At 39.5% G+C, this 21,080-nt stretch overlaps 1 protein-coding gene across 3 annotated transcripts in view; it reads right to left on the bottom strand.

Moving 5' to 3' along the window:
- btbd11a (BTB (POZ) domain containing 11a) overlaps positions 1 to 21,080 on the bottom strand; it is a 200,706-nt gene that overhangs the window by 12,262 nt on the left and 167,364 nt on the right. The window contains exons 7-13 of one of the 3 annotated variants that reach the window (XM_055190867.2): positions 18,009 to 18,110; positions 16,337 to 16,430; positions 10,458 to 10,593; positions 9,481 to 9,704; positions 7,476 to 7,672; positions 6,844 to 6,949; positions 4,307 to 4,409 (exon numbers count right to left, since the gene is read on the bottom strand). In XM_055190867.2, coding sequence (XP_055046842.1) covers positions 4,307 to 4,409; positions 6,844 to 6,949; positions 7,476 to 7,672; positions 9,481 to 9,704; positions 10,458 to 10,593; positions 16,337 to 16,430; positions 18,009 to 18,110 — 962 coding nt within the window. The remainder of the gene's footprint in view (positions 1 to 4,306; positions 4,410 to 6,843; positions 6,950 to 7,475; positions 7,673 to 9,480; positions 9,705 to 10,457; positions 10,594 to 16,336; positions 16,431 to 18,008; positions 18,111 to 21,080) is intronic. The other 2 variants (XM_055190868.2, XM_055190869.2) reach the window with 2 other exon arrangements.

Here is a 21,080-nt window from a genome sequence, read left to right as displayed (position 1 = left end):
TTAATGCTTCGGCATCTCGCTCGTTTAAGTCATCAGGTCGACTGGGAAAGAGCAACTTTGCCCCGTGCAGAGGATCCTTTTTCTCAGTATGGAATTAGACTCGATCAACTAATTGGCGTGTTTTACAAGAGCGCGCAACTAGTCAGTTCTGACTTGCCTCGGTTTAATTCGAGGGAAGTACGCGGTCCCTCTGATACAATTTCAGAAGCTCCTGGACATATGACAGCATGCTGCAGCCGTGACACTGTTCGAGCTGCGTCATATGAGACCGCTTCAGCGTTGGCTTTACGATCGAGTCTCGAGGAGAGCGTGGTGCACCGGCATACATTGTGTAAACACTACACCTGCGTGTCATTTAAATTTCCCCGTAGTAGACCCAGCATTTCTGATAGCAAGATATGCCTCTGAGGGGTCTCCTGGCATTCTGTAGCATGCGATGCCCTAAGCACGGGATGTTCAGCCACGTATGACGGGCCTGCAGTCTGGGGTGTGCATAGCACCCCAACTGCCGCGAGCGGTGCGCTGTATATCTGGGACTTGTACGCTCCGCTATGGAGATGCGAGGGAAGGATGTATTTGTCGACACCGATAACTTTGCGACTGTTGCGTTATTTACCGTTAAGGCGGTTTTGCGCTCTCGTCACCTGTCGCATCTCGCTCGTCATCTCCTCCTTTGGAGTCAGAAGCATCTGAGGTCCCTTCGTGCCATTTACATCCCGGGATCGCTCAATACAGCGGTACGCGCTTCCGAGCTGCGCCCCCGGCGAATGGCGACTCCACCCCCAGACGGTCCAGCTAATTTGGAAGAAGTTCGGCTGTGCGTAGATAGATCTGTTTGCGTCGCCGGACGATACCCACTGTTGCCTATTTTATTCACTAACCGAGGGCAGCCTCGGCGTGGATGCGTTGGCACACAGCTGACCGCGGGGGGTGCGTAAATACGCATTCCTTCCAGTGAGCTTTATTGCGCAGACACTGTGCAAAGTCAGGCAGGACGAGGAGAGCCTTTTATTAATCGTCCGTACTGGACGACCAAGAATTGGTTTTCATAGTTAATGCTCCTCGCGACAGCCCTCCCTGGCGGATTCCCCTGAGGAAGGACTTTCTTTCTTAGGAAGGGGCACATTTGGCACTCGCGCCCCGACCTGTGGATATCCATGTACGGTCGTTGAGCGCGCGCAAGGTTTAGGTGATTTATCGCAAGCGGTATCTAACACCATCGACGCGGTTCGAGCACCGTCCACAGGACGGGCTTACGCGCTTAATGAAACCTGTTCGTCACCCGGTGCTCTTCGCAACGCGAGGACCCAGAGAATGCCCTTTAACATTATGCTTTTATATCTTTAACATGGGTTAGATGGTAGGCTGTCCCTCCGCCATTAAAATTGATATCGCCGCTATTTCTGCTCATCACTCACTTATCTACGGCAGATCAGTTGGCCAGCATGATTTAATTATTACATTTTAAAGAGGCGCTCGCAGGCTAAACCCCTCGCGCCCTCCCTCTTTTTTCCTGAGACCTGTCCATGGTGCTGAAGCCTTCAGGTCTCCGATTTAGCCTTTGCAGTTTGCGAGTCTGAAGTTTTTATCAATGAAAACTCTGACCCTGCTAGCATTGGCCTCCATGAAGAGAGTAGGAGATTTACATGCATTCTCTGTTGACGATTCGTGCCTTTAGTTTGGTCCTGCTGTCTCACTGAAGACCCAGACCAGGCTACGTGCCCAAAGTTCCCACCACTCCCTTCAGAGATAAGGTGGTGAGCTTGCAAGCGTTGCCTTTGGAGCAGGCAAACCCAACCGAGGCTTTGTTGTGCCCCGTACGCGCACTGCGATTCTACGTGGTCCGCACGCAAAGCTTCAGGACCTCAGACCAGCTCTTTGTTTGTTATGGTGGCCAGCAGAAAGGGAAAGCTGTCACTAAGCAGAGGATGTCTCATTGGATAGTTCATACTATCGCCCTAGCTTACAATTTGCAGGGCATTCCTTGCCCCTTTAATTTGAGAGCGCATTCCACACGGAGTGTTGCCTCATCTTGGGCTTAGCTCGTGGTTCCTCGCTAACAGACATCTGTAGAGCTGCTGGATGGGCGACACCTAATACGTTCATTAGATTTTACAATGTTCGTATCGAGCCTGTATCCTCTCGTGTTCTTTCCTCACCAGGGAGGGCACGGAGAGCAGACTCGCAAGTCGGCTTGCAGCCTCCGACTGAGGCTCCAAATTGAGTTTCAGTATGGAAGGCTAACAGAGCAAAAATGCGTAATGGTTTGATTTGCTCTCTCCACTGCCTTGACAGCCTTTGTTGCGGAGCATTGGCTGTCAGCCTTTCACTAGTTGTATTCTTACGAACCTACGTGTTTGGCCAGGGCCCCACATTGCGTCCCAACGGGTTCCTTTGTGAGTATTATTCCGTGGGGTTAATCCTACTAGCCCACGTTTCCCTTAGCAGAGCACTGCTTTGCTTACACAGCCACGGCTGTCGTTTATACCTCAACTACGGTTGACTTCGCCCACCAATAGCCCTTAACGGGGCGGTGGCTTCCGCAGCGTCCCTATACCGCTCAGATAGGGCGCTTCCCAGTCGCTGGCACTACTGTGGGTTAAAGGAACATCTAGTGCCCTGCCTTCTGCCTTAAAACCTAATTCTCCTATCCTTAAGTGGAACCGGAGGGCTTTATGCAGACACTGGAAGAGGTCAGCCCCTAGTGGCGTTTTAGTAGGGTTTCCCAATTCGTCGGTCACGACGTGACGTCGTAGTGACCGACTGAAAGGGAACGTCTCGGTTACGGATGTAACCCTCGTTCCCTGAAGGAGGGAACGGAGACGTCACGTCCCGTCGCCACAGGTGCTGCCACCTGCTGTTTAGGCCGGTCACCTTCCGGCTTTCTCAGCGAACAGAAGCTGATTTCCCTATTTGCACGTGCGCCTTATATACGCACCTGGCGGGGCGGCGCCAGCATTATGCAAATATCTCAATGCCAAGTTCATTGGCGTTTTAGTAGTATTCGAAGCAGATTGGTCTCTCTAAGCGAGTTCCCAATTCGTCGGTCACGACGTGACGTCTCCGTTCCCTCCTTCAGGGAACGAGGGTTACATCCGTAACCGAGACGTTTTTAGACAAAAAATATCAAATTTACGTGAATTTATGTGTAAAAAAAAAAAAATCTGCCAATGGGGTGAGAAAAAAATCTTTAACTTTTTTCTTAAACACTTTTAAAGAAAAAAATCAAGAACAATCTACCTACACCATTGGCAGATATATTTGCTTGCTTTATGCAAATGTAATATTTTTTGTCTTAAAACTAGACTTAATTTTTGTAAGTTATTTTGCTCATGAAGAAAATGCATCTTGATTTAAGAATTGTTAGATATTTGTACTAAAAACAAGACAAAACTACAAAATAAGAAAGTCATTTTTGCAGTGTATTAGACTTATTTTGGCAAAAACGACATGTAACCAAATTCAAGTTTATTTTGGCTTATGTGGGTTACTCATCGCTGGACTATATCGGGTCCTTAGTTAACCTAGACGATGAAATGATGGTTTTTAGACAAAAAATATCAAATTTAAGTGAATTTATGCGTAAACAAATAAAATCTGCCAATGGGGTAAGACACAAAAATCTTGAACTTTTTTCTTAAACATCTAAAAAAAAATCAAGAAAAAAATTGGCAGATTTATTGATTTGTTTTATGCACAAATTCACTTACATTTTATTTTTTTAAAGAATTGTTAGATATTTGTACTAAAAACAAGACAAAACTACAAAATAAGAAAGTCATTTTTGCAGTGTATTAGACTTATTTTGGCAAAAACGACATGTAACCAAATTCAAGTTTATTTTGGCTTATGTGGGTTACTCATCGCTGGACTATCTCGTGTCCATAGTTAACCTAGACGATGAAATGATGGTTTTTAGACAAAAAATATCAAATTTAAGTGAATTTATGCGTAAACAAATAAAATCTGCCAATGGGGTAAGACACAAAAATCTTGAACTTTTTTCTTAAACATCTAAAAAAAAATCAAGAAAAAATTTGGCAGATTTATTGATTTGTTTTATGCACAAATTCACTTAAATTAAATTTTTTAAAGAATTGTTAGATATTTGCGCTAAAAACAAGACAAAAAATACTAAGAAAGTCATTTTTCGCAGTGTATTAGATAAGTTATTTTGGCAAAAATGACATGTACTCATTGCTGGACTACATCGGGTCCATAGTTAACCTAGAACTATAACCTGGACAATATCAGATTTGTAGTTAACCTAGACAGTGAAATGACGGCTACTGCTTGCAGGACATACCTCTGTGAAGCAGTGAAGAGCAGCACTTTATGGGCATAAAAGGGTTTTCCTTCCACTAGAAACGTCACATCGGACATCTCTTTATTATTGAGAAAATGTGGATCTGTAGGATAAAACATACACTGTGTTATTATATACATGACTACATCATTTAAAAGGTACTGTCAGATCTCGTGTTTGTAAAGATTGCTATTAAACGGTCAAGAACGAAAGATATCCACACAGAAGTCTCTGCTTTGCAATACCTTATACACAATCTACTCTAGATGGCACTAGCATTCCTTCAAAACTTGGTTGTGTGCCCTAATTTAATTTGAAGTAAAAGAGAAAATGTCTTTATTTCACTTTGTGTCCTTCTCTGATAAGACTGAAACTATTCAAGAGACTTTAAGTGTCCTTGTGTGGCCTTATACTCAGTGTAGATTATTGATAATGGCAGCTTGGTGCAGTAAGCTTAACTAAAAAATGTATGAATTGTATCTAACCAGAAATATTGTAATCCCCAAGTTGATTTGCTTTGTTAAATTGATCTGTGTCTTTTTATACAACTGGTTGTCTCTCTTCTGGTTCTCGAATTTGATTGGCTGAGCAAAACATGCTGAGTTATTTGCAACCCAGTGATGGGTCAACAATTTAACCTATCCCTATTTGTTGGGTTAAATACATAAAAATTTAGGGTTAATTTAACCCAGCGGCTGCGTTTGTCTTTTTTGGACCCAATGCTGGGTTTTACGGCATTACTCTTGCTTGTTACAGCGACGCATCTTCCTGCTTTTTTGAGACAATTTTCGTTAGCCTAAATAATTTGCTCATTGTATCTAAAATGCGAGCTACTCAATATAAACTATTTGATAATCGTTGTTTAAAAGCAGTAACGGACTCACAAACGCGCTGTTGCAGACATGACCTAATTGCAGTTGCATTCATCCAGTTCAGTTGAGCAGTATAGCAGTATAGCATTAATAACGCAAAGGTTGTGTGTTTGATTCCCCCCAAAAAACACAAAGTGATAAAAAATAAGTGTATACCTTAAAAACACAAATTTGCTTTTAATAAAATTGTCTGACGAATTCGGCACATGGTTTCAGTTAAGAAGCGGCATCTGATATGGTCTCATTTATACACACGCTGCAGCTCCCCCTTGTGTTTTTTAAAGAGATGTGCAATCATTGTGGTGATCTGAAATCATTGCGATGAGGTCAAACAATCGCAATGAGATGATTGATTATTTAATCATTATGACAGCCCTAGTGGACCGCAAAACATGCTCCTCTGTTCTCCTGTCTTGCATGTAATTGGCTTGCGTCTGCACTAGGTTTTTGCATAAGGTGATCGGATTGGCTGACGCCTGCGTTGGTGCTTTAAAAGTTGAGAAATGTTCAACTTCTGCCGCAAGTTCGACAATGTATAACATCACCCATTCAAAGTAAATGAAAAGCGTTAACGATGATGCCCCATGTAAATGTACCATTAGGGCTGTGTATCTGCAAGAATCGGTGCGCACACCGCTATCTCGTGGCAATTCGTACATATATTCAGAGGTGGCTGATTCGTATTAATTTGTAAGACCACAATCATACATTTTTTAATGATTTGCCTTTACCCCTGTGATGTTAGGGGTTAGAGACAGGATTTCATTATCGTTTTTTTTTATGATAATCTTATGTTTTTGCACGATTAACTTCATTCTAATTCATACGAATTAGCCAACTCGTAAAATATGTACGAATTCTTGTGAGATCAGGCTGGTACACGTTACAATACAGGGGGTTTCGATGTGATACCTTGCGATACTGTAACCGCACTGCAAAAAATTATTTTCAAGAAAACATTTTTTTTTGTATTTTTGTCTTGTTTTCAGTAAAAATATAAAAAATTCTTAAATTAAAATGAGCAAAATCTTTATGAGCAAAACGATGAGTCTAGATGAGTCCAGTTTTTAGTCCAAAAATATCAAATTTAAGTGATTTTTTGCATAAAACAAGCAAAAAATATCTGCCAATAGGGTAAGCAAAAAAAAATTCAAGAAAAATTTGCTTACCCATTGGCAGATTTTTTTGCTTGTTTTATGCACAAAATCACTTAAATTTGATATTTTTGGTCTAAAAACTAGACTAATTTTCTTGGGTCATTTTGCTCATCAAGAAAAGGCATCTTAATTTAAGAATTTTTAGATATTTTTACTGAAAACAAGACAAAAATGCTAAGATTTTTTTTCTTGAAAATAATTTTCTGCAGTGCGGGACAATATATTAGGGTCTTTTTTTTGGGAATAGAATAGGGTATAATTTTAGGAAAGCTGTCATCAAAACACACCACCATTAGCATGCCTTAGCAAGATAAAAATGCTATCTAGCGGTCGGGATGTAAATTCTAAATGAAACAACAATATTGCCTTTTTTTGTATCGGCAAACAAACATAGTATATGTACATGTATCAGTATTTTCTTACATCCCTAGTTTCAATACAACAGTACTCAGTGTGTTTCCCTTCATTATTGTAGTGAAGTAACATGAGCTGCAGATGACAAACTCACCCAGACGAGACGTCTGCTTCCTTTTGATCTCCGTTAGTTTGGGGATTGGGAAAGGCCCATAGCACTGAGTGAAGATTACAGCCAGTTGCTGGCCGATCACTTCATTCTGCAAACATCACATAAACACACACAAAGAGTGTAGTTAGACCTTATATTCAGCTTTCTGACAGTAAAACACATTCATGCCTACGGTAAAACCGACACAGTATTTATGACGAGCGGCGTAATTAAAGGATTTATCATTTTAATGACACAGAATGCTGAAATCGTGTTTGATGTCGATTGCCTGTTTGCTCAGAGTTAGCGACTGACGCGCAGAGATAACAGTAATGGAAAACGTACGAGGGTCATTACATTTTGAAGTGTTGCGAAATAATTCAAAAAGTAAATTGACGGTGAAAACAAAACAGCACTGGAATATTACAGCCGGTACATCATGTGCTAATACAGGAAAAATCCTGTAAAGCTCAAGGCAAAATCTTACTCTGCCACATTCTTATTAACTTAACATCGTTGCTAACACGATCTACATCACACATATCTGCAGTTACGTTTTTTATAACGTAAATGAAATTATACATTTGACCACTGAATCATCAAACAAAAAGCAAAAAAATCTGCATCCATATTACATCTTCTGGCAGATGCACCTTGCTGGCACGTAGGATCTGGAACATCAGCGGCAGACCGTGTGTGATGAGCTCCTCTGTGTACTCGTCTTCTTTAATGCAGCTGAAGTCTTTCAACAGACCCTGGATCAGTGGCCGGCGCTGCTGCACGAAACACGTTCGCAGGGACTCCAGCCACGTGTGAAGGGTCCAGGGCACGCCTGCATACGAATCGAATCATAAATTAATCAACCTGACACTTTAGAATCGACCTATCCGTACACCCCTGCCCCCCCCAAAAAAAATTGAGCCCGCCCATCCATCGACCTGTCAGATGTCTGTACAAACTGATGTGATGTATTATGAAACTAAATGTTGTGTGGATGTATGCGGAAAATGGCTGCATAGCAAAATCGACTAACTGATCTCATGCGAAAACGTAACGATTTTACGAGGTGGCGATTGTATGATAATTAGAAAAAAAAGCAAAATGAAGCCACACCCCTACACCCAACATCACTATGGCATCACAACGCATTAATTTATACAAATTAGCCACCTTGTAAAATAGTTACGAATTGCCATGAGATCGTGTTTTGGGCATGTTTGTCAATGCAAATATTTTAGCCGATGATGGTACATTAACACGGGGCGAAAGCGTTAACGCTTCTCATTACCTTTTAATGGGTGACATCATGCGTTGCCAAACTGAATTGTGGATCCGTCAACGTCGCATCACAGACGTTGCATGCTGCAGAAATTGACATTTTTTCACGTTTTCAAGCGCCAACGCATGCGTCAGCCAATCAGATCGCCTTATGCAAATAACCTAGGCAGAGCCAGCCAATTATGTTTATGCAAGACCAAAGCAAGTGTTGCGATCACTGTGATTGGCTGTAGGAAACGCTTTAGACAAGCCTTCCATCAAGTGTTATGAATGTACAGTCACACGGTGCATAAAGGGGGTTGCACACCGGACGCGCAGCTCGAGTCGCATCTCGGAGGTATCGTAACCCGGAAGTACACATTAAATAGTGCAAGCTTAGTCAGATAGCGTCTACATCGAAATGCAAAATATACGTTAGCAGCAAATGTTAATCGTTAATGATTTGGGACAAATATGACGTTATTTAATGTTAAACTATGTGGCGCGACAGGGATTTGAGCAACTTCCTGAGTCAAAGCTGGCGCCACCTGTGGGTGACGGTGTGCGTATACTAATAGAAAACAATGTGTTCGATTTTTTTAGAACGGCGCGGCGCTGAGCTGCGCGTCCGGTGTGCGACCCCCTTAAGTGTCAACTCTTGATGGAAGGCATGTCTGAAGCGTAGCCAACAGCCAATCACACTGGCTGTAACACATGCATAAATGTAATTGGTTGGCTCTGCACTAGGTTATTTGCATAAGAAGATCTGATTGGCGCACGCGTTGGCGCTTGAAAAGTTGAGACATTTTTAACTTCTGCCGCGAGCAACGGCAGTGACGTGATGCCGACGGATCCATTCGACAACGCATGACGTAACCCATACAAAGTAAATGGGAAGCGTTAGCACTTGGGCCCCGTGTGAATGTACCGTAACCGTCCACTTGAACAGGAAGAGACCGTTTGATTGACATGTAAAATTAACAACTACAGTTCATTTTTAAGAACAGTTCATCTACGATAGATTACATCACAATAAAATTAATTCAAACAATTGCGTGACAAACTACAAAAAATATAAAAAAATAAAGACGGGTCTTTGTCCATCCAAAAGTATTATTTGCATTATTCCACAGAAAACTAAATCAAAAGATACAGTTTTATTCGTACATGTAAGTATCTATGCAACTACGTTTAAATCAACCAATCAGATATCAACTGCAGATTGCCTCCAACTCTTCCTTTTCTGTGTTCATAGAGTATATGCATCAGGCGATCAATGCATGCACCGCGGGCGTGCCGTCTGCAGCCGAGATAAATGTCTGCATGGCAGAAATGAGTCATGCTGTTGCTATGTTGTGGTAAGCGTGCAGTGGTTTTACTAACCCAGGCTGCGGATGTCTATGGTAATGTCCACGTGGCCGTGTTCGGCACTGTGGTACATGGCCTCGCGGAGGGCCCTTAGTTTGGCCTTGCCTGTCCGGAGGGTGGCTTCCGAATGTGGTGCTCTCCTCTCTTTGGCCTCCGAGCCCTCGGCTAGGATCTCCTCAAGAGACAGCACGTCGGCTTTGTCCTTTTCCACTTGGGACAGAAGTTTCCGGAACACATTCCTGCGGGAATACGTACACGCTCGGGTATTTATATTCAGTGATGTAACACGTTGTCACGCTGTTTCCTTTTCTATTTTCCTGCAAATTCAGGGCTTGAGCATCTCATATTTAACTTCATTAAAATGACAACAATCAGTCCAATATACATAAGCAACAAATCACAGCAGTCTGCGCCCCCTGTAAACTTCTACAAAGACATTCAGTTCTGGCTCACACCTTGATACGTCTCACATTCGGCGCCCTTTATAACAGCCCGCCTTAATACCGCAGAGGTGGGCGAGTTGGCCGCCTAACATGTTGGATTCTCATTCAAATTCATGCGCTGTGAATTTCAATGAGCTTCCATTATGCGCTGCTGGGCATAGGTGAGACTGAATAAGTGAGCGTTCAGTCATCCATACAGGTCAGCAATTGAGAGTAATGGGGTTGGAGGAGTTATAGTAGTGAATTATATACAGTTTTGGTGCCAAATACACAAGCTAAGCATTTAGGTCTGGATTAAATGACACTATACAGGTCAAATATAAGTAAACAAATGTGACCCTGTCTGTGATGATGTCTGTAATGATGAAATTAGAGCATCAACGTTTGATTTCAATCCTTGGCATGACCTTCCTTGATGATATGTTCTTTACATTTTATAGGATGATTATTCGGTATGTAAAAAATAAAATGACTTTAACTGGGTTTTCCCACAAATGTAAGTTTAAATGAAGTAATCAATGTGCTGTGGAGACACCAGGTGCAGGTTACCTGTGTCCATGTGCTGCCGCCAAACTGTACGAGTTCATTTCGCCCAATGGACCGGAAGAGATCCCATTACGATAAGTGGTGCCGATCAAAGGATCTGCGCCTCTTTCCAAAAGCAGACTGACCAGCTCAAAATTGCCTGTTAAAACCCAGAAGGTAATAAAAAATTGATTTGGAAGATGCTTCTATGCAAAGTTTATTTTTATTTTTTTATCATGTTTGTAATGAGATAGGGAGTCAGGGAGGTTTTGTCTAATATATTTCTTATTTCTATCATTTAAGTTAATAAGAGGATAAGTACAATTGGGTTTAAATTAACCATGGGTTTATAGTGCATTTATTTAACAACTTAAGACAAACTTTAGCGCTCCAAATAAGAAAACAAGAAATAATTCTTCTACAGGTGCGTAGACCCAAGAGCGTATTTGAGAAAGAACAAAAATGTGTCCGGCCGCACACTGGATACAAACAAGACAACACTGTAAAAAATTATGCAACATGAAGCTAAAACAACTTGGTTTTGAAAGTCAGTTTAACCTACTATTTTAAGTTTTGACCTGTGAACCGAAGTTGAAATAACTTATGAAACAAGGGTAACACTTTACCATAAGGTTCAGTAGTTAACATTAGTTAGCTACATTAGTTAACACGAACTAATAATGAACTGCACTTATACAGCATTTCTTAATCTTAATACTTTTTAAAAATCTTGTTAACGTTAGTTAATGCACCGTGAACTAACATAAACAATTAAAAGCTTTATTTCTATTAACTAACATTAACAATGATTAATAAATACTGTAACAAATGTATTGCTCATGGTTTGTTCATGTTAGTTAATACATTAACTAATGTTAACTAATGAACCTTATTGTAAAGTGTTACCAAAACAAGTTTAAATTGTTTAACTTATTTTTTTAAGTTAAAGAAACATAAAAATTAGAGCTGTCAAACGATTAATCGTGATTAATTGCAATTAATCGCATACAAAATAAAAGTTTGCATTTGCATAATATGTGTGTGTGTGTGTGCACGTATTGTGTGTTATTATTATATCTCTATATAAATACACACATACATGTATACATGTAAGAACATTTTTATTTATGTATATATACGCACACACGCACACACACACACACACACACACACACACACACACACACACATTCTGGTTTCCATGTTTTGTGGGAACATTCCATAGACGTAATGCATTTTATACTGTACAAACTGTATATTCTATTCCCCTTACCTACCCCATTCCCTAACCCCAACCATCACAGAAACCTTTCTTGTACCTTAGATTTTCAATAAACATCATTCTGTTGGATTTATAAGCTTCTTTCCTCATGGGGACATCAAAATGTCCCCACAAGGTCACAAAAACACTGGTACTCCTATCTTTGTGGGGACAATAGGTCCCCACAACGTGATAAATACCAGGTACACACACACACACACACACGTAAATGTTTCTGAAATACATACATGAATGTGTGTGAATTTATATATACAAAATAATTGCACATAGTGTACAAACATATATTATGCCAAAACAAACATGTATTTTGTATACGATTAATCGCAATTAATCTTTTGACACCCCTGATATATATAAATAAATATATATTCACATGTAATCTTAAATACATACATGAATGTGTGTGTGTGTATTTATATATACATAATAATTACACACAGTACACACACATAAACACACACAAACTTTTATTTTGTAAGCGATTAATCGCAATTAATTGTTTGACAGCTCTAATTATAATTATTGATTTGACGAAAATGCTGCATTTTTGACAGTATAGAAAATGTAGAAAAACATTTTTATTTTTTAGTGCAAGGTCACGTGCACCTTGCACAATGCGATTAAAAAAAGTCTAGTCTTGTTTGTATCCACACTGTAAAAAAAACAAGTTTAAAATACTATTTTAAGGTACTATTTTAAGTACCTCATCTGTAAATAGTTGACTTGACTTATAAAAACTAGTTGAAGCGGTTTAAATAATTTCATAAGTTAAAGTAGCATTATTTTTTTTTGATTTTACAAAAATGCAGCATTTCGTGAGCAGCCAGCCAGCTTTTAGTTTTTTTTCTCAAATACGCCTTTATTTGACAGGCAATAGTTTAGGAGAGGTGAGGTAAGTATAGGGTTGAAAGAGGTGTACGGAGGTACCTTGAATCAGGAATCAAATGTCGGAGCCCACTGCACCACTGTCTCCGTTAACCCAGCATTAAAATCTGGTTAATTTAAACCCAAATGTCCATATTTTTCCCAACACAGTATACTCTACAGTAAACAAGGAACTACATGCATGTGTTACAGCAACTAACTAGGTTTATAGAAAAGCATTTAAAGCGACTGTCTAGCAGACCATCTCCAGATGGATTTGCTAATGTAAATTAGCAGGCTGTCTTGTGCACATCCACAGGAGTAATGAAGGGAAACTATTTCCATATTAGAAGAAAAACCCGGCGGACGTAATTGACCCAACGTTCAGCAAATGGGGCGTAATCAATGAAGCTCGATAAGCTATGGATCTGACAAGACACAGATGTTCCCGTCCGCAGAGAAAGAAGAAGAAGAAGCTAAAATTGCTCTTCATTCGCTGTATAAAATAATCCTTTTTCATCATACCAAGATTACCTGACTGAAACCTGAATGAACCAACTCTTCAACAGTTTGCACGTTAAGTGTGTCAGACAGGTAATTTTTAGCATTATGCTGGAAAACACTTGGCAAATGTAAATGGATATCGCTCCGGTCAATTCATATTCATAGGGCTGCCACAACACTGATTATGCAATCTTATTTAGCAGCGCTTTTCATACATCATACTAACACGTGGAATTGTCACATCCGCACTGCGTTTGCAAAAAACTCAGTCGCCCGGGCTCATTAGCGAAGGGCACTCGAAACATCACAGTTGGATATCGTCTGAATAAAATTGCAGCTATTGTACTATACCCACCGGGGGTGCACCAAAAGCTCATTCACTTAGTCTTTTGTCTTTTATGAGCTCAACTTCATACTGTAAATTTATAAAGACATTTTTGCTCGCTCATAAAGTCATGAGCTTTTACATTTCACAAAGGTTATTTACAGTGGACACTTACACTACACTTAATAAGGTCATATTTCTGGTTCATTAGATAACAAAACCATAATATCAAACCAAGTGGCATTTACAGTAGAAATATAGCGCACATGCACAACATTATACAACAAACTTATTGGGACTTAAAAGGATGAAACAGTGAAACACACTCTGGTTGTCTAATGCTGCGTGCACACCGACAGTGACTAGCAGCAGCGGAGCATCATGATCTCATTTATTTTAGTGGAAGCTTGGCGACTTTAGGTGACACGAGCGAGAGTGCGTTGGCGACAGGAAGTGGGCGTGTCAAAATTGAGAAATACTCAACTTTATATTCAAACGATGAGAGACTTTTTGACTCACATGTGACAATCTCTCTGATGAAGCCAATACGGAAGTGATTTAAACTGCAATTCATCAACTGGCCGCTAGAGGCAGGCTCCAAAAGGAAGTCAATCCCTATAGACCTCCATGTTAAAATGGCCAACTTTATAGTAGAAAATAATATGTTTACAGCCTGGTACAAAGTGTTTTTGGTCTGTATAGCTAATTTTGCCCCTTCATGACAACTGTGAGGGGGTGAATTTTTTTGTAACTCATCCGTTTAAATTATATTAAGCATTAAAGTTCTGCATTATTAAGGGCGTAGCCACTTGAGTGACGGTTGAACAGCCACTGCTGTCACTAGAGTCGAGCTAGGCGGGCGTGGTTTCAGCAACCAGTCACCTCAGCTTCACCCACGTCCCGCCTTTTTACCCATTTTCGGATATCCACGAGTGATGCGCGGTGATGTGTGGCAAAGATGGCGGTGGCAGGCACCACCTACTTTAAGCTTCAAAAATGATCTTCAGAAACCTATGGGTGACGTCACGGACACTACGTCCATCTTTTTTTACAGTCTATGGACAAAACTCAGTGTTGTTTTTGGCAGCCCTTTTAGTCTTAGTCTTTTGGATGAAAATGCTTTTTAGTTTTAATCACATTTTAGTCACTTTTTTTAGTCAAGTTTTAGTTGACAAAAACACAAAAAGGTTTTAGTCAAGTTTTAGTCGATGAAAACGCAAAAAGGTTTTAGTCAAGTTAAGGTCAATTTTAGTAAAAAAAAAGATGTCTTTAACAAATTAATTTAGGTTAGAAAGTATTGAAAATGGGCTTAGGTTTGACAAGTAGATACACGTAAAACCTGAAGCTTACCATGAAATTTGTCACAAGCCGATTGTTGAGTAAAATTGAATGTATATGATATGTTAACAGCGTGACTTGTTATTTACCTTTAAAAAATGAGCGTTCAGGTGCCGCTTGAGGTTGGTGGTATTCTTCCCACCTAGTTTGTGGCCCAATATGCATTCAGTTTTTTTTCTAATGGATTATACTGAAAGTATGTCCATAAATCATCTCGTCTGTTTATTGGCGTCACCGCCACGGTCCTTCGAACTCGCCGCAGGTGTGTTGTTGTTGTGTGAAATCTGGTGCGCGTGCGCGGCATGGTGGCAGTCGGGTGGTGGGCATACCCAAAACAAGGATAGGAAGCGGCAACATTGCTGATACTTTTTTAGCTAAAAACAGTGACATATTTCACGCAAAATAGGCAAAAATGGCATGCATTGTGAACGTCAGACTTATAATCATTTTCGTTCTGCCTCGTCTCGTCAACGAAAACTTGAAAGCGTCTCTTCATGTTTTCGCCACCTTAGAGCCATTTTTAGCTAGTCATCGCCGCGTTATCGTCATAAAAAAAGGTGCGTCAACGAAATAATTTCGTTATCGTCATCGTTGACGAAAACAACACTGAGTCACACGGGTATATTTGTAGCAAATGCCAAAAATACACAAGATATTTTGTACATTTCCTAATATGAATATATCAAAACTTTATTTTTGTGACTGGATGGAGTTGCTGAGGACTTCATAAGGAAAACTTTTGCACCCTCAGATATTTAACATATCTTGGCCAAATATTGTCCTATCGTAACAAACCATATGAATAATTTTATGGTCCAGGGTCACATTTGCTTATAATTGTTACTATGACAACCAGAATTAGGAACGCCTTCTAGCGACCTCATTGAAAAGGACGCTTCTGAAGTCGTTGGCAGTGTGCACGCATAAACATTTTTTTACAGGAAAAAGTGTCCGTAGTGTCCGTGACGTCACCCATAGGTTTGTGAAGAGCTTTTTTGAAGTCAATAGTGGGCGGAGCCTGACGTCACCATCTTGGCCATGCATCACAATGGATCACTCACGGATAAACAAAAATGGGTAAAGAGGCGGGACGTGGGTGAAGCTGAAATCATGCCCGCCTAGCTTCACTCAAGTGACAGCAGTGGCTGTTCAACTGTCACTCAAGTGGCCACGCCCTTAATTATGCACAACTTTAAGGCTTAATATAATTTAAACGGATGAGTTATAAAAAAAATCACTTCCCTCACAGTTGTCATGAAAGTCAAAATAAGTTATATTCCTGTATATTATTTTTCTACCAGACTGTAAACATATTTATTTCTTCTGTAAATTTGGGCATTTTAACATGAGGGTCTATGGGGATTGACTCCCTTTTGGAGCCTGTCTGTAGTGGCCAGTCAATGAATTGCAGTTTAAGTTTGGCTTCATCAGAGAGATCGGAAGGTTGCCCCTCGTGTGCACGCAGCATAATATTTGAAGCCTCATTTGATGTCACATGGTTTGAAATGATTTTATAATAAAATAAATCATTATCTGACTTCATTGTCCAAATTCTCTTCTGTATGGTATCATTTAGCGGTTTTGTGGTACCTGCCGCAGACGCCAGCTGTAGAGGAGTCTCTGTATAATTTTCAGCGCCGTCCTGAACCGCTCCTTCTGCATTAGCTCGGGCATCTAGTAAAAGCTGTTCAATATGACGAACAAGAGAAAGACTTCATTATAAAACATCAAAAAACGGAGAATAAAAATGAGGGATGTCATTTTAATATTACCAAGACAATGATAAATACAAATGCTGCAAATCCATTAAATTAGCCTACCGTGTTCATCATCTACAGCTAACATCTTTTGTTTGTCATCTGGACATAATTTCTTTGACTGTTGATGCTTTAAGTGTGAAGCTAATAATGAATTGTGGAGGGAAATCATTACAAAAAAGGAAAAAAAATGGTTGCTTTATAACACAGCGTTCCGGAAATTATTCATATACAGGGCAAACGAAAAACAAAAAAGGTGAATTTCAGTGATAATACATCATCTCCTGCTGGGAATATGTGTGCTTTTGGAAGATTAAGCAGCAGATGAAATATCACCTTGCCTTTTTTATTTTCCAGGAAGAGCTTTATAAGTGGCCCTTAGTAGGTCATCGGATTCAACAGTTCAACAATATTTGTGGAAGATTATTTATAGTGAAAGCAAGATGATTTTCCACTTTTCCAAAAAACTAAGTGCAATAAGCTGGCTTCTATCTTTTCTCAATTTCCTTTGACATTTATGGTCAATTCCTGATGTCACCGTGCAAATAAAGCATCCGTTTGTTGTCTTGTTGCCAGGAAAACATGTCTTTAAATCTTTAAAACAAGATCAATTTGTTGGAGAACCAAAGATAAAAAGACTTTTGAGACTATAAATCAAGTTTATTTTTCTTTCCCCACCGGAAAACGGTTTTATTTTTATTTTAAGATAATATGCAATAAAATAAACATATTTTTGTGAAGATCAAATTTGCTGGTGGGGTAAGAAAAATAAACAATTCATAGTTCAAGATACATTTTACACAGCTGTCTCCAGTGTTGGGGAAAGTTACTTGCATTAAAAGTAATGCATTACAATATTAAGTTACTCCCAAAAAAAGTAACTAATTGCGTTACTTAGTTACTTTTCATGGAAAGTAATGCTTACGGTACTTTTTTAGTTACTTTTGCATTACTTTTTCTTACTTGGCTGAGGCTTGATCTCTTTCAGGCCTTGCAGGTGTTTTTATGACTGAAAAGTTCTGCATTCATAAATTGCATATTTAATCACAAAAATGTTTAGTTTAATTCAGTACATTATTTTTTTAATCGAATTAATGAAACTTAAAAAAAGTAACTTGCATTACTTTTTCAAAAAAGTAACTCAAATATTAATGTGTACATTTAAAAAGTAATGCATTACTTTACTGGTTACTTCAGAAAAGTAATATTTTTACGTAATGCATGGTACTTGTAATGCGTTACCCCCAACACTGGCTGTATCTAAGTAAATGCACCGCGTTAAGGAAAAGTTTGCCTATAAAAAAGAAAACAATAGTTTGCGGTGCATGAGTAAAGTTAGGCCCTTCATGTTTTACAAAACCAGGGCGGCACAATGCCGCCGCACGGGTCTAACAAGGGGACAACATTAAAAGTTATCTTTAGACATTATTATGATGTTGACATCATAATAATAATTAAGGAAAGTGCACAGGTGGAAGGCATCGAATCATTCACAGCGTCACTACCTGCACGATAGGCACGTGTCCGTGCAACACGGCGAACGTAAGTGGCGTCCCCTGCCTGGTGTCAGGATAAACTGACGGGTGCTTGTGTAGTGAGCTGGGCACCTGTAGATCACACAGGTGAGGTTTTAGGGAGAGAAAAATTCAGCCATTACTGTATAAACCAGAATCCTATTGCGGAATTGTAGGAGTTACGAGAAGGAGAACAAGGGCAGAAATGAATGAATGAATGAAGCGGAAAGTCGGAAAGTCTTCTTTTGTTAATTCGAGTTAAGAGAGGAAGCAAGAGTCTGTGTTTGTTTTGCTCTCCAAATCCCTTTTTCCTACCAACCCACATTAATCAATATCGAAAGTTCACGTTTGTTTGCTCTTCTTTGGACGACACCTACGCTGTAAGTCAAACTCTTGACCGCGGCTTGCAGAGATTTACAAGCGTTACGTCTAGTTTCGCTGTTTTCGTAGCAATGATACACAGACTGCAGGAAGAATAACTGGCAGAGAGTTCAGAAGAGTAAGCAAGCGGTGACTCACGACCAAAGCACCAAACGGGGGGAAAAAACACTCGTCTGGCTTTAACGCTTACAGCGGTACATGCAGAAATGAACTCTTTTGTATTCGCTGTTAAATTATGCAGACATCTGGGAACGTCTAGGCAAACGTGACCTTTCCAAGCGAACCGTTCGGGTGGGATCGGGGTTAAACAATTATTTGTGCGAAACTAGGTGGGCTAATACTTTTTCTTTAACCTCGAGCGATTTGTTGTCTGCATGTGCGTTTGGTGCTCTGTGCCCAAGTCAACGACTCCATGTAAAGATGCACAAAAAAGGGTAAATGAAGAACACAAGAGGTAAAACAGCACAACATAACTCAATATCACACAAGACTGTAAAGAGCATGCTCAGGTTATAATTCACACCAAATTAACCCTTTAATAAGAAATTAAAGGGGTCATGAACTGACTTATTTTATTATTTTGTACTGTTCTTTTTGGTCCGCGTATAGCATCAGAAATAAAAAAATCATAATAAGTAAGTAATACGCTTTGTTCTACTCTGTTTTTGTGGGTGTGCGGCATGAAAGACTTGGAAGTAATTGCCCACTGCTGTTATTGGGTAATAGTGTTGCATATGTAAAAAGTTTTACGCCCCCATCTGGGCATGTGTGGAATTGCAAGTTGTAATTATTTAAAAAGATGTAAATAGGCCCTGTCCCAAATGGCACACTCTGGACTTGTGGACATCATGTAGTGCAGACCTTAGGGACCCTTGATGGGAGTACAAGAGGGCGCACCGGAGTCGAGCATCATGCTGGACATAGGAAAAGAAGTTGCCCATCAATGTGAACTCCTCCCTTCCGTCGTCTGATTGGTCTGATTGCTCTTTTTGCAAGGACTTCTGGGTTGGTAAAGTGCGCAGTGCCGGCTGCAGTGCGGGTTTAACTGTAGACCGCATCAAGGGTGCAAAGGAGGCGCTGATGAGCACACTTCGAAGCGTAAAAATGACAGATGAGACACTCTACAGACTCGAAGACTAAGCGAGCACGCGCAATTTAAGTCCACGAGACCGAAAGTCCACATGAAGTGCGCCATTTGGGACAGCGCCATTGTTCTTGCGCATTACTATGACATCATAGTCGCACACTTTCAAAACTAGTTGTATTCTGAAGTTGGTTTAAATAAAGCTGTTTTTGGAATAACAAGAAAGTGTTGAGTTCTGAAACTTACAGGATATTTTTTATAGTATTACGACCTCTTAACTTTCAAAAGACCCCTTAAAGGAAATAATGCCTGTTTTTAAAAAAGTCTGGATATTTCCGAGATAAGGACATCGAAATATTTTCATTCAAAATTCTCAATACAGTAATGCACATTGATTTTAATGTAATACAGTAAAACTACCAAATACAGTAAAAAGTTGTCCAGATGCACTGCGGTAATGAGAATTTGCTTAATTATAATAAAATATTATATTGCTTTTAAGGTTAAATCTTAAAGGATTACTCCACTTTCATTAAAAAATCTAGATAATTTACTCACCCCAATGTCGTCCAAGATGTCTTTCTTTGTTCAGTCGAGCAGAACTTGAGTTTTTTGAGGAAAACATTCCAGGATTTTTCTTTATATTGTGGACTTTAGTGGACCTCAACATTTTACAGTTTCAATGTAGTTTCAAAGGGCTCTAAACGATCCCAACCGAGGCATAAGGGTTGGGTCTTATCTAACGCTACTATTGTAATTTTTGTATTTTTTTATTTACTTTTTAACTACAACTTCTTGTCTTGCACTAGCTGTGTGATGCGCTAGCGCAACCTTACATATTACGTAATCACAGCGCGATATGTAAAACGCACACTTGCGGACCATTTTAAACAATAAACTGACACAAAGACATTAATTAGTATCATTACACATACCACAACGTCGTAACGGTCCTCTTTCTCAACATTTGCATGACTTTTCGCCATAATAACATAATATAGGTTTACGCTGGTGCGTCACACCAGTGCAAGACAAGAAGTTGTGGTTAAAAAGTACTTATTTTTACCTTTAAAGCTGCATTGAAACTGTAAACTGTTGAGGTCCACTAAAGTCCAATATATGGAGAAAAATCCTGACATTTTTTTTCAAAAAACTTAATTTCTAACTGAACAAAGAAAGACATAAACATCTTGGAAGACATGGGGGTGAGTATATAAGAATTTTTTTAAATGAAAGTGGAATAATCCTTTAAAGTTAAATATAAAATATGCTTCATTTATGCAAAATAACCTGTGCATGTTCTTGACAAGTTTCACCCCATGAAAGTCAAAACCATGAAACATGTTCCTTTTACCAATTAAATTTACATTTGCATTACTTTAGTTTACAGCAAATAAGCTATTAAAAGTTTTAACACATTTTTTATCATGTTTCCTGTTTTTGATCTCACAGTCTGTTCAGTGTATCTACTTTAGGCCGTACCTTTCCATATTTTTTCTTAAAAAGAGAAATATATGGAAAAAATAGCAATTTCATCATTTGCATCTATCGTAATTTAATATTCATAAGTTCCTCCTGTCATTGGACAAAGCCTCAGT

The sequence above is a fragment of the Misgurnus anguillicaudatus genome, chromosome 1, assembly GCF_027580225.2.
Source record: "Misgurnus anguillicaudatus chromosome 1, ASM2758022v2, whole genome shotgun sequence".
Lineage (NCBI taxonomy): Eukaryota > Metazoa > Chordata > Actinopteri > Cypriniformes > Cobitidae > Misgurnus > Misgurnus anguillicaudatus.
This window is presented reverse-complemented; position numbering and strand designations above follow the sequence as displayed.